Source organism: Phragmites australis, chromosome 17 (genome assembly GCF_958298935.1).
Source record: "Phragmites australis chromosome 17, lpPhrAust1.1, whole genome shotgun sequence".
In the NCBI taxonomy this organism is placed as follows: Eukaryota; Viridiplantae; Streptophyta; class Magnoliopsida; order Poales; family Poaceae; genus Phragmites; species Phragmites australis.
In genome coordinates, this window is record NC_084937.1 from 24,108,937 (window position 1) to 24,123,288 (window position 14,352).

Sequence of the window (14,352 nt, forward strand, 5' to 3'; positions counted from 1 at the left end):
TGTTCCAGTACTCCAGAAGACATTTTCCGCTCAGAAGAGGAGAAGTAAAATCCGGAAGGCATGGGATGGAACTAAAATATTTTATAATGTTGCTTCATGGGGTGCCACAGCTGTTGGGTATTTTTATCTTACACTAACCTTGGACACGGATTTCTCTATGATATTATTCTGCCTACACAATGATCTCCAGGTTGAATCAAGAAATGTCGGTCTTGGCTCTTCAATCTACATATAGTTATGAAAATAATGTTAACTGTTTTTGTACCCTATTATGCAGCGTCTACAATAATCGAGCATTACTTACGGTAGCAGGGACGGCCTTGCGGACCTCCTGCCGTGTGATATCCAAGTTTATGTGAATACTGTGTCAACGGCTGTGTTAGAATTACTTGCGTGTGCTCCGGATTGATCAGATGGAGGGTAAGACAAAGCCTGAAATCATTTGTTAAGATATATTAGCTCTATTGTGATGCTGGAAATCTGTGTTGATGAACGAAATTTTGCTCAATCATGATGTCGATTTATTTTAATGCAACTGTTAGATTTAGCATTTGTATGGCTCAAATGTAAATATTCCATTCGCTTGAATAAAACTTGCATTTGTGCCAGAACAACTTTATTTTGTCCAGAGTGATTCCGAAATAGTCGGGCTGTACTATTTCCCTGTACCATAGGAAACGAAAAAATCTTGACGTTGACATGCTTGAAGTCCGGAACATGCATCTGAGAAGATACCACAGCTACACAGGGCTTCAGAGTTCAGATTGATGAGAAAAGGATATTGGGATTGAAGGTGCGTTGAAACGAACGTAAGTGATGCATGCTGGTAACTTTCTCCATTTGTATTTTGTATGTAAAAGGGGAAAACCCAATTCTAAGATACAGCATCGCGGCAATCGTGTGCAAGCGCAGCCAGACAAGAAAGTAACGGCACATCAGGAACATGCATGGCCTAGCCATCGTGTTGCTCCCTTTTTATTCATCACAATTTTACACAGATCCAGACCAGAAATCTACGCGGTAAACATTTCGTCATCTACATTGCATTCTCCGAGATAAACCTTGATGCTCCGAGGAGAACCACAGCTGCCTTCTGCTATAAGCGCTCTATCGTTTGCAGCCATGTGCTGGATTATTTTGTAGATCATCTCAATCTGAGGGAGCAAACATAAAGCACGAGTTAATAAGTTAAGAGCCTGTTTGTGCCGATGAAAACCAATAACTGGGAGGCTGCATGGTCAGAACAGAAAAGGGCAAAGGTAAAAGTTACCTCTTCCCGGCAATGACAGCGATCAGCAATTTCATCCAGAGTCAATGGCTCAGCAGGGTCCTTGCAGCTGGAACAAAACAAACAAGTACATAAGTCAGAAGGAATCCAAGAACCACCTAGACATTATTCATGAGACAATCAATCGGGGACAAAATGCAGATACACGTAAACAAACTTAATGTCTTCCTTTCGGAAACAAATTTCGAGCGAATGGACAAGGGGTCCGGTGGTAAGACACCAAGGGAGGTGCCGAACCAGCGGGGGCTCGAGGCCCCGTCTCGCACGCGCTCCATTTATAGCCTCCAATGAAGGCCCCGGGGTGGGGATCCGGTTGTAAAAAAAAAAAGAAACAAATTTCGAGCCCTCAGTTGTGCTGGTAATTCGAGTTTGTGTGATGTTCTGAAATTAGTTAACAACACTAAAAAATGTTTAAAGAGTAAGAGATGGTTGAGTTATACTGAAGTACAAGTCCCAATTTCTTTGTCAGAACTTTGATTTTTCATCTCAATAGGCTAGGTAACTGTTAAAACTGCAGGCTTGCTACCTGTACTTTGCAGCCCCATGAGAACTATTGATAAGCCGTAAATTGTAATCGGAAGAGAATTATGTCAAATCTACATCGTTTAGAACATCTGCAATTGACCAGTTGTCTAAAAGGCCTTCAATGAGGGTGCTAGCTACTCTAAAAACAAAAGGAGCATCATCCACATCGCGGAGAGTGTGCATATCTAGTAATCTAGGGACAAATGTTTGTATAACATCATAACTAAAAGTATCACCTTACTGCACACAATCAATTTCACTTCATCAAAGAAATAGACAGAAACATAAATAAGAGTTAGCATACGTGGCCTCATTTAAAACAGTCAGAACCCTTTTCTGAAGTGCCAATACTTCTCCAGCTGCCTTTTTCCCAGCCTCAACACCTGTAAATCACATAGCACATATAAGTAGAACAACAAAAAAACGTAAGGAACCTGAGCAACATTAGTTTGCCTTGAGGAGCATACCAGGCTGATGATAGGCATTGATATTTACCAATGAAGCATATATCCCCACAGCACGTTCATAAAGTGCAATCAGCGCTCCAACAGCTCTAGGAGTTACTTCTTGCACAGTAACGGAGATGGACTCCCGGTCATTTGCATAAAGAGCAGAACGGGTTCCCTGCAAAATATTATATACCTCTGTTATCACTTTGGTAAACAAATCAACATAATTTTGTCTCTTCAAAGCTCAAGGTTCACCTGCAACATCCCAAACAAATAGTCACCACATGTGACTCCAGGTTCAAGTTCCCAATCATGACCAGGAGGCCTGTCACGCAAAACCTCAATAAAAGTAACAAAGAAGTTGTGTACACCTTCTCTCAGCTGCTGAATGTAACTGTGATCAAAGAGAGTTCATTAAATCCTGCAATTTAACTACAGTACATACTGCAGAAAAATGAGCACAAACTTACGCATGCTGGTCAGTGCTTCCTTTGTTACCATATACAGTTAGCCCTTGATTAACCTGCCGTTCAAAATTACTATGTTAAACAAAGAACAGTAGTGAACACAGAATTTGACAACTAGTTCAATAACATCAGTTACAGTGAGTAGAATAAGGAAGAATTTTACCCGATTGCCATCCAGGTCAAATTCTTTCCCAAGAGATTCCATGACAAGTTGTTGCAAATATCTACTCAAAAGTAGTAAACTATCCTTGTAAGGAAGTACAACCATATCCTGAAAGAGAGGAAAGTCAAAACAGTAAGGAAAATACTGAAAACAACAAACATCAACAGAAGTGGCTGCAACCAATGAAGCTGCAAACCTTATTGCCTATCCCTTCTGATGCCCAATACCAACATAATGCAAGTAAAGCTGCTGGATTTTCCTTGACCTGTTAAGCAGAAAACCATGTTTGACACATTCTCAACAGGCAATCATATCATTTAATTACACAGTGTTCATATTCTTTTAATATCATACGTACCACAGTGTTCCTTGTTTCCTCATCCATTAAAGCTGCACCAGCTAGCATTTCCTTGACATCGATACCCTGGCAACAACACCTCACCTGTTAATTTGAAAGTTTGTGAAATCAACATAAAGGAAAACTAGGAAAGCACTGACCTGTAATGCAGCTGGAAGTAAACCCACAGCTGACAATTCTGATGTTCTACCACCAACCCAGTCAAACATAGGAAACCGAGCTAACCATCCCTCTATTCTGGCAGTGTTATCCAATAGAGAATTTTCTTGAGTGATTGCAACACCCTGCAAAATTGTTTCTGCTGTCAAATAATGAATTGCTCACCCAGTCATATATAAAGCACATGGAAACAGTGCACAAAACAAATGGACTACCCATGAACTTGTTGTAAAACAAAACAAACAAGAAACTGAGGTCAAAACCTGTTTCGAGAACTCCAGCCCAGCATCTCGGAAGGCTTTCTGTACTTCCAATAGACCATTGCGGGTTTCAGGTGTGCCTCCGCTCTATAATTAAAAAGCAAACAGGTAGCGAAAATAAGTACATAGCAAGCTGGGAGAAGAGGGATAAATAAGGAAAATTGGGAGCTTTTGGTACCTTAGAAATGACAATTACAAGAGTAGATGCAAGTTCAGGTCCTAGTTGAGCAACTTGATGATCAATTCCAGCAGGGTCGGTGTTGTCAATAAATCTTATCTGTGAAATCAAGCATAATAAGAGGTGAAATCTTACAACTGATGAGACATCTTAAATCCAAGAGATAGACAAATGCAATTAAAGTACATTTCTTGGGTTATGAAACTTGGGACATACCTTCAGTGGAGGGTTATCAGGTGCAAGTGCCTCGGCAACAAATTGAGGACCCAAAGCTGACCCTCCAATTCCTATAGAGAGAATTGAAGTGAAAGGACCAGATGGGGATTTAACCTGCATTTATACCAAATTGTCGTGTTATGAGCCATCAGAATTAAAAGGAATGTACCAAAAGCCTAAATAAGATAAATAACACTTATCTATTGTACAATGCACATTTCTAAAATCCCATTTATGGGAACCATCAAATTATAGGGACCTGCTGGCTGTTGTTCAGAAATACAACCTACCAAAGCACAGCCACCAGATTATCATGTGAAAAAAATGTGTAAACCAGAGCAAGACACTATGATATGCTCTAAGATTCCTCGTCATGGCATGTCCCAGCATTTCGTAGCACAGTTCTGTTCAAATAAAACAGAATCCCTTAGAATCAACTTCTGTTCATAATCTGGTCCCCAAAAATTGTTTCAGGCGGCTAAAGCTATGTAAACTGGCACCCTTTCATTGACAGACTACACACTCCTTGGGTTGCCGACTCACCCCACAATTTGAGGTTTTTTAACGGACGGAGCTAAAACCGGCAGAGCGGCAATACAAAACCAAGTATGCTATGCAATCCGGACTGTAGCAGAAGCAATCGTTAATTTATCAAGTAAATGGAAAATTTTGCGGCGACCTTGCCGGAGACGACGTCGTGGGAGAAGGCGACGATGCGGTCGAGGGTGCTCTCGATCTTAGTGCGAAGGAAGGGGCTGGGGGCGAGGCCTGGGTTGCGGAGCCAGTAGTGGCCAACCATGCGCCCCTCGTCGGGGTTGGCGATGGCGCCCTTCTCGAGCTCCCGCATCGCGGCGAAGGCGCGTTGCATCCGTGGCTCCATCCGCTGCAGGAACTCCTCCGTGAACCCCATCCGGCTGACGTCGACGAAGAGGCCGAGCTCCTTGTGCTGGTACAGCCACTCCACGTAGCGCTCCCACAGCTTGATCGGGTCCTTCTCCACCGCGCCGCGGCCGCTGCCGTTCTCCGGCCTGGAGGCGAGCGGCGGCGTGGGGGCCGGGGAGGAGTTCGACGAGGAGGAGGAGGAGGAGCGGGAGAGGTCGGCGATGGAGTGGGGCGCGCGGAGGCGGAGGTGGGAGGGGCGGAGGAGGAGATGCCGCCGCAGCCGCAGCCGGCACGAGGCGGAGAACGGCGGCGCCGCCGCGCTGGAGATGGACGCCATCACCGCCGGTGTCGCAGCAGGTAGTAGTGGGCCGCTCGCTCGCTCGGCTCACGCGCTCACGGCATCCGAAGCGAGGGCTTAGTTTTTTTTTTTTTTTTTGGAGGGGGGTGTGGTTGGTGGCCTCGCTGGGTTTGGCTTTATTTGGGGGGAGGAAGACGAGGACGAAGAAGGCACAGGCCGTGACCGTCCACATCAACGGCGTCACTTGATGTCCCACCTGTCAGACACCCTCCCCTGCCCACTTGTCAGCGGGTGACGGTGTCGGGCGGGTCCTACCGTGGGCTGGCACGTGCGAGCGACAGCTGAGAAGCAGTCGCACGTGTGGACAGGGCCGGCCCTCGGCAAGGGCAGCAAGTTCTAGGGCCCTCCAAAGTTAGGGGCTCAATCTAAGTATGTATGTAGTGTAGTACGTAGTCTGTGTATGTACTGGTTTAAAAATAACTACATAAAAAAAAGATTATAGTATAATTCAAGCCTCTATTAGGAGTCGATGGCTTTGCTTGTCACGTCACCTAACCAAACAAGACGATGAGTAGGCTGTGCGGTCGTGTCTAATCCCTTTTGAATTCCTCTTCTCTCTCCCAAAATCTAATACCGCAACAATCGTGTTACATTCTCCCTCTTATGTCGTCACTATTAATGGGGGAGAAGATTTCAAATTCATGGATTCCCAACGCACCCGATTTTAATTACTTGGATTCACAATGAAGAAATTCTACAAGAGAAGAAGACTTTTAAAGTGATTTTTTTTTTGTTATGGTTGATATGAAAAATACATCATTGACAAATAGATTTGAAGAACTCAAAGTGTTCAAAAGTATAATTGTTTTTTTACTAAGCTCAAAAACTTTGAAGTCAGTAGATGATATTAAACTAACAAATTGTTGCGTTAAATTTATAGAAATTTTTCTCATGATGGTTCATCTAATGTTGAGTTAAATAATTTTTTAAAAGTTTTGCAAATGACTTTGCCGGATCATCTAATGTCTTCTGAATTAGGAGTTTGTTAGAGAATTAGATTGTTATTCTAATATTTCTATTATTTATCGAATCCTATTTATTATGCATGTGACTGCAGCATTAGCTGAAAGAAGCTTTTCAAAACTAAAATTATTGAAAAACTATTTTAGATCAGCAATGTCACAAGAAATGTTAAACGGTTTGGCTACATTATGTGTTGAGAAGAATTTGCTAAATGGGATTAATGTTGGTACCATCATTAATGAATTTGCATCTAAAAATACTAGAAATAATTATTTTAAATGATCATGGTGTACTCGAACTCACAAATGGTTTCTTTGTTTTATAGGTAATGAATAGATGGATAATGAGCTCTTTTCATGCTTTGGCTGCTACGATATTATCTAAAAAGTGCTATCCTTAGTAATTAAATGTTATAATTTTACTTCTTAATGTATTACTATTGTCACTAAATAATATTGTCTTTGTGATGAACTTCTAAATGTACCATATATTTAGTTTTCAATTGAAATATAAGTTGAAATATAAATATTATTTTTATGGTAGACTCTAATTTTTGTTTCCCCAGGGCCACCGAGATGTGGTGGGAGGTACGCTGTCACCGGCCGGCCGGGGTGAAAAATCTGAACGGCGGAGCCGACGGCGAGAGGTGGTGGCTGCGCCCGCGCGAATGGCGAGTGGGCCCGGGGATCTTTTTGTGACGGGACGGGTGGAGCACGGGACAAAGGTGCAAAGCGAGAAACTCGCGGAGATATTTGCGTCCTGTGCTCGTGTTTGCGGGTTCCCGTTTTTGTTTTCTTCGGTCAGTTGCAGCTTGTATTTTCTGGAAATTGGCTGGTCTCTGGCTCCTCGATGGCGACCCTGGGAAGGAGCTAAAAAAGCAAGTTACTTGTGGTTTCACTTCTCTGTTGTTGAAAAACTTGAAATGCTGGTCGCCGTGGAATTGTGGTTCTGACTTTGACGGCGCTTTCTTCTCTTTTTTCGTGTTTTGAGACCCAAGATTTTGATGGCACTTGCGTTTCGTCGATTTCAAATTTACCATTATCAGCCGTAACCACTAACTTCAGTCGTAAATCAGAAGTTGGTAATACAATTCTTCCAAAGTAGCATTGTTGCTGTTATATTTTCAAACTCATTGCAGTTCCGCTAAGATTGCGTAGAACACGGAAAATTCTGAACAGTTTCGAACTGTCTTACGTGAAATAACGAGCCTTTTGGTTTCAATAATGGTACCTTTTGTCAGTAGTTTATGATAAACCTCTGCTGCCTTATTGCCCAGTCGCATCCCTAATGGTCAGGCCACTAGGATAAATCGCATATCTGACTGCCCCATGCTAAGCGCTAATGGTCGTTTAGTTTTGAGCAATCTGATTGCCTCTTCCTAACCTGACGGGCTAACTGATCTCTTCAGTACTCCAAATGCTTCATGGCACTAAAAATTAAAAGTCTCCCAGCAGCTTCCTCACTTAGCATACTCTGTCTGCTCCATGGCCAACCTTTCTGTAAGCTCAAAAGTCAAACTCGTAACCGTAGGTAAAAAACTGAAACCAGAAAACTAAAAGTCCCTTCCATGGACGAGTCGACTGTGGATTACAGACAGCTTGTGTCGACAGGAACTAAAGGGGAACATTTTCTGTACTATTATTCAGGAAAAGCACAGATAACATAATTGGTTGGTGAGCGACGGCGAAAACTATATTTTCTACACCAACTAAATCAAAAGTCGGGTCAGAGGAACCTAAGCAGAACTCAAATGAATTATTAGTGGTACAAAAGAACTCTTCTTGGCAGCCCTTTGACTGGGACGGCGGCAAGCACCAGATGCACGACTTTGGAAGGATAGCCGCCTCAACAGGTTGCATAGCATGCAAAAAAAATTTGTACAAGACAGCATGGGATCGCAGCCCCTGCCCTTAATTTTTGAAGGAAGCACCACAAAGCAACTACCATTTTTATATTAGACAAAAATTGCAGGAAGGTCCACAAAACACACCAATTATTCAGAACAACCTCTTGATTAAAACCCAGCACATGCTAACAGAATGCAAGAAAATCGCTCAGTCGTCATGAGACCCTAATATTTGCTTCTTGATGGAGCTAACTCTGGTGATAAGTTCGTCGCGGTTCTCCTGCACCAAAAACAATCGAAATATTACTAATATGGCTACTAGAGGGACACGGGTATTTCTAACAGAGTATAATTGATCACCTTAAATATCAGATATCTTGAGGTGAACCAAATTGTGAAGCCAAGGCCAACAACTTCCATCACCTGAGGGACCTGCTCATTCAAAATGATGACCAAGTTGTTGTGAGAGGTATCCACACATTCATCGGTCAAATAACACTAAGTAATACTTCGGTGCGCTCACAACTATCACCAATTTCAATTTTATGCGATCCCACTAATTCTTATCTAATGCTATTTTAACTATTGAAAGTAAAACATCACAAAGGGGGGGGGGGGGGGGGGAGTGATACATACCAAAGGGACCGAATCAAGTGCAGAAACCACAATTGATGATATCCAAATAGCAATAACAGCGGATGTGCCATATATGAGAGCAGTATATGATTTGTCAGAGTCCAACTGCACAAGAATTGTTCTTAAGAGTTAGATGTAACTGTAACAGGCAAGCATTTGAAAACTGCATGCTTGTATAATCCATTAGATTAATGTACTCTCAGGAAGCTAACATATGCTGATAGGCATTTTACAAAGAAAAAACTGGCTATAAACCATCAAAAAATCCCCACGTTAGTGTTATACCACCAAAAGATCTGGGTACACTATATCACCGTTGAAGGTTCCTGCATTTAGTACTTTTACCACTCCATCCATTTCATCATTCCCTTCCGTTAACTGTGACCATACCTGCCACAGCTTCTCCAATGTCTGAGGTGGTTACCCCCAATCCTTACCAATGGGTGTAATTAATTTGCCAGGGTTGCAGCCTTTTTAAAGATATCAGAGTTGCAGTTTGTATGAACTAAAAAGGCCTACTACACTTTCCTTTTGCAAGATCCACTGCAAGCACTAGCTACCAAAAATAAAGTCTGAGTGGTCAAACTATCAGAGATTCTGAATCCAACATATAGGTCATTGGCCCGTTGCCAATTACTCCATTGAAAAAGGAATTGCAAATCATTTAAAATGTCCAGTAAAGAGCTTTTACCCCTTTTTTGCCCAGATACATGTACTTCAATACTTTTTTTGGAGGTTTTATGAAAGATTTCTTCTGTGAAAAAGAGAACATCAGAGCACTCAACTGTAGCATCAGTACTAACATTTACAGGACAACAGGAAATACAATGTTTTGTCAAGAAAAGAATCAACCGTTCTCTAAACACTGACAATAGATCAAAACACCTACATCCCAGTGAACAGAATAAACAACTCCAACCAATTTATCACCATGATCCAATCCAACGATAGCCATGTTGATTAGGGCCTGTTTGGTTAGACTGAGGCTTTTGGCTTTTCTGGCTTCTTGCTATTGGCTTTTGCCATAAATTTTTAGTTTCTCAGCACACCAAAAACCAGAAAAACTCATTTCAACCAGCTTCTTAGCTTTTAGTTCATTTACTCATAAGCCAGCTTTTCAGCTTTCAAAAACCAGCTCACAGCTGGACTGTTTGGTTCGGCTTCCGGCTTCTGAGAAACAGAAGCTCAGAAAAGCCGAACCAAATAGGCCCTTAGTGGCTTGCTTGTTCTCTCGACACAAATCAGCTGCAACTTTGCAGTTTACAATCACCTGAATATGGAATCAATGTGCTACCAACTCTGCGCTATCTATGCTGAATAAACAGAGAGTAGCTTTGATCCTGTCTAGGTATTGAAATGCTTGATCAAGACACAAAATGTGTCCCTCGACCCAAATGACAAATCATCCATTTCAAATCGACTAGAAAAAACAGGCGGATGCGCGCGCTCACCTCGACGCCGATCTGGTTGAGAACATCCCACGAAGCCGGCTCGCCCTGCACCTCTTCCTCCTCCTCCACACTGCTCACATCCCGGCCAAAACCCTCCCACCCATCCCGCTTCGCCGGCGCCGGCGCTGGCGCCGCGGGCTTCTCGGAGAGCAGAGCTCCGAAGTCGTCGGCGTCCTTCGCCCGCACGGCCAGCGAGGCCCCGCCACGGCGGCCTAAACCTTGGGGCCGAAAGCGAAACTAGGGTTTTAGCTCTCGCGACATTCACGGGCTTCGAAATGGGAGCGGGGGGGGGGGGGCGGTACGTACCTTGCCTCGGCAGAGTGGTCGCCGCGGGGCGGGGGCGGGGAGGGAGGAGGCGCACTAGCGCGGCGCGGGCGGAGAGAGCCATCGTTGCAGGAGTATCTGAGCTTTGTTTTTTTTCCCTTTCCTTTCTGCTCTGCTTGGGCGAGGACGGTGGCGGCGAGGTTTCCGAAGCTGACGGCGCCGCTTCGACTTCACTGCCTGTGTATACAGCCGGGCCCGGGAGCTGCGATCGCTGCCGGCCGGGCGCCGCGTGTGCCGAGACGTTTGGACCGGTGCGCAGCGAGGCATGCGTTTCGAGTGGGGAGGCGCTTGTTCCGTGCGTCCGACTCCGCTGGCGTGCGCTGCGGCTGCGCCGCGCTTTCGGTTGGGCCGTGCGAGATGAGGATGGTCGCCGGCCGGGTGGGTAGTGGCGAGTCAGCTTTCAGCATGTTTTCTCTGCGGAACGTGGCCTTTCCCTGTGTTGTGCGCCTCGGCCGTCGAGCCACAGGCCCAATAAAGGCCCTTTCTCGTTCCCAGATCTTGGTTGAATGGTAAGCTAAATGGGATGATCATCTTAAAAAAATATTTTTGTTAAATGTTGTATGAGCTAATCTGTAAAAAAAAATGTTAAACAGAGCTATTTATATTCTGGATGAGCTTTCCCTGCTAATGTATTATATTCTGATTGGTTAGAGTAAATACACTTTTTATTATTTCATTGTAAATGATATTATCTTCTAAACCATTTATCCGATTGTACCATTATATTTATTGTAATTATATTAATAAAATAATCTCGCATATTTATATTTTAATGAAAAACTAAAAATATGATAAGTAGGCCCTACAAAATTTCAGCTAACACATCCTAGTTATATCCGCTCAACTAAATAAGAAATTGAAACGTCCTATCTATATTACTAAATAAGAAGTTAGATCATCTCATTCAACAAAACACGGATGATCATATTCCATCTAATTTTATCTTCCAACCAAGCACTCCTAAAGTGTCGTAGACTCTACTCTTCTTGTGCTTCTCCACCTCCTTCCCCTTTTCTTTTTCCTTCTTCGTCATCCTCCTCCTCCGTATCTTTCTTCAACGGTGTTCGAGTCAGTAGGGGCTTGAGCTCTCTCAGTGCATTTGAGACGTTGTTGCTTACTTGTTGCGTCGTTGTTGGTTGGTATGGAAGTATGGAACCAAGGATCGTGTGACCGTGTGAGTGAGTGGACTGATGGTTGTAAACTATTTTAGATCAAACAGTGCAGCAGCATGGTAAGGAGGATCTTGCAGGGAATACTCATGTATCTACCTTAAATCATGTTAAGAGTTGTCCGGAACTGACCAATTAAGAAACATCATGTAGATTTTTCAGGTATTTTTCATTACATACATCGTTTTTATAAGTATGCCTTGCTTTGGCTACGTTGCGTCATTCAGGGGCCTATATACTTCAGTTCAATGGTAAGGCTAGAGATGAAATGAAACCCCACCAGCGGCGAAACTAGGGGTGTCTGGTGTGCCGTACATGCCCAAATTTTAAAAAGTTCATCACGGATCGGTTGTTCATTTTACTTCTCCCCGTAAAGCTTCGGCCGCAAACTAAAAAAAGACAAGAACAAGAACTACGGGGAGTAGAAGGGATTGGCTAGTATTCTGATAAATAATTTAGTATTCTTATGTATACTCTGTGTTGTCTTTCAATTATTATCAAGAATTTCATAAGTTTAAGGCGTTTGCTGATCTCTGTATATCCTTCTAAGCTTTTTTAGATTATCGTTGGCTAGTTCTTTTTCTCACTGTACAGTGCTCTGTGCTAGTATCTATTACTACCTACTAATGTTATATTTTGCTTCCAAAATAAGGTTTCACAGAAATATTTTAGAGTTGTCATTACCTTATTAGATAAGTACTTCAAGCTGTTGATATATTAAGATATTCAATTAGTTATATCCTTAATTGGTAGCGGTTCAGATAATAGTAGCCAATGAGCTGTAGTTTTTTAAAGTAATATAGAATTTTCAGCACCGCTATAGTCAAATCACGACTTATTTTTACTTATAAATTTTTAATATATTCATACCATATTTTTAGCAAATTTTATACTTATATATTAGATAAAAAATTTCCAACAAATCCAAAAATATCTAACAAACACATCCAACGATAAAATCCTGCCTCGCCATTGAACCCACAAAACAAACCCCACAATAGCCTTATTACGTCATTCCAGAATAGTGGAACGCATGCTGCGACCTGCCTTTTTTGCTGTTTTCTTTTCTTTTGAACAAGCTACCTGCCCGTGGTCTCGGACGATGCTCTGTTCTTGTTGCATCGTTGTTTGTGAGGATCGTGTGACTCTGTGAGTGAATGATGGATTAGTGCGGCCAAGGCAGTAGCCTTGAAGACGATTGTGTTCTGCGCTTGGGAGTTTTTTTACAACTAGTTCTGAAAATGACAGGGCACCCAAGAAGCCTCAAAACATAGAGCTTGAGATTTGGCCGTGTTATTTTTTGACCCCTCACGGTACTAAATATTTTGAATCAATCGGCACAGCAAGAATACGAGGATGTACAATGTCTAAGGGCCTTAGCATGTGGACGTGCTGGCACGGTACAATGGTTTGGTTCATGCACGTAGCGGTACGATACGAAAAGGGCATGACACAATCCGTATAACCATTTTCATGTGCTTATATCTCTCTGATATAAATCGTGAGATACTAAGAGAGATGAAGTATAAGAGACACGAGTGTGAGATGGTAAGAAGCAAACATTTAAGCATTGTTAGATCACATGAAACATGTGTGAGTATGAGAGATAAATATGTAAGCATTGTTAGATGATATGGAGCAGAATTGTACCTGGATCAGCACGACACGACGTGTCGATGGTTGTGCTTAGACTTTTTAGAGTTAACTCGTGCTAGCACGGTACGGTACGATAGGCCGATCATGTCTAATAAGCATATCACGACAGGGCACAAGTCATGATAGGACCAGACCTGCACGACACGGCTCAAGTCCCAGCGCTATGTATACAGCTAGGATTAACAACACTTCTCGGGTTCCCCGGTGCTAATGTTAGCTCTCCAAGTAGGACTAATTGTGCCACAAACCAAGGAGGAAAACGTGATTATAGTTTAGTCTCCAAGAACACTAGGCGCGTACGTACCACTGTCGTGTGTGTGCAGCCCTGGTGGTGAATAGAAAAGGAACCTGGTGGCGTGATGCGTAGGCGACCGGCCGTGCATGGGGAGGCGGTGGCTCGGCGCGGATTGTGGCGAGACCGCACGCAGTAAGGCAGAGGCCGGGCCCGGGCGGCGGGCGGCGGTTCTGCTGGCCAGCGCTGGCGGACGTTCTGGACGCTTACCGACAGCCGGTCCATCGGCCAGCACCACCTTCAATTCGCACATGCGCGCGAGATACATGCAACCGAGACCATATGCATGTACAAAGTGTATCGATCGCGCGCACGAGGCTGCGTGCTCGATCCGGCCGTATGCATATATTCTACGTGTCTACTGCTTCAGGGAATCGATGCGGGACGCCAATGGGGTCCGTACTTGAACTGCCGCGCGCGACGCGATACGCGGCATGGAGCGGAAAAAAATCGTATGCATCGGTGATGCAAACCGCGGCGCGCCGTGCAGCACGGCTTCGATTGACGCCATCTGTCCCCTCTATCGAATTTCAACGACGCGAGCTAACTGGACTCAATCGAAGCCGAGCGACTCACCCCCGAGCTGGCTGGGTCTCGATCGACCCAGCTCCGTGTAGGAAGCAACACCACTAGTGAATCAAATTAGCCAGCGATGGGTTCAGGCGGAGTTCCTGGCACGTGTTTAGGAATACAACGCTAATTGCTGCATCCA

The 14,352-nt window shown here is 43.7% G+C and overlaps 1 protein-coding gene across 2 annotated transcripts; it reads right to left on the bottom strand.

Annotated features, from left to right (window-relative positions):
* Positions 1–814: 814 nt before the first annotated feature.
* Positions 815–10,671, bottom strand: LOC133896788 (glucose-6-phosphate isomerase 1, chloroplastic). 2 transcript variants are annotated; one of them, XM_062337424.1, is made up of 16 exons: positions 10,506–10,671; positions 10,180–10,411; positions 4,743–5,091; positions 4,064–4,177; positions 3,848–3,946; positions 3,673–3,756; positions 3,391–3,534; positions 3,251–3,316; positions 3,089–3,157; positions 2,893–3,000; positions 2,733–2,785; positions 2,518–2,656; positions 2,281–2,437; positions 2,118–2,196; positions 1,271–1,337; positions 815–1,154 (listed from the first exon to the last, which is right to left on the bottom strand). In XM_062337424.1, exons 1-16 carry the CDS (start codon positions 10,585–10,587, stop codon positions 1,014–1,016), a joined length of 1,983 nt encoding a protein of 660 aa, XP_062193408.1. In that variant the 5' UTR covers positions 10,588–10,671; the 3' UTR covers positions 815–1,013. The 2 variants fall into 2 exon arrangements, with proteins under 2 accessions (XP_062193408.1, XP_062193407.1); XM_062337423.1 differs by lacking the exons at positions 10,180–10,411; positions 10,506–10,671 and having other exon boundaries at positions 4,743–5,402.
* Positions 10,672–14,352: the final 3,681 nt, after the last annotated feature.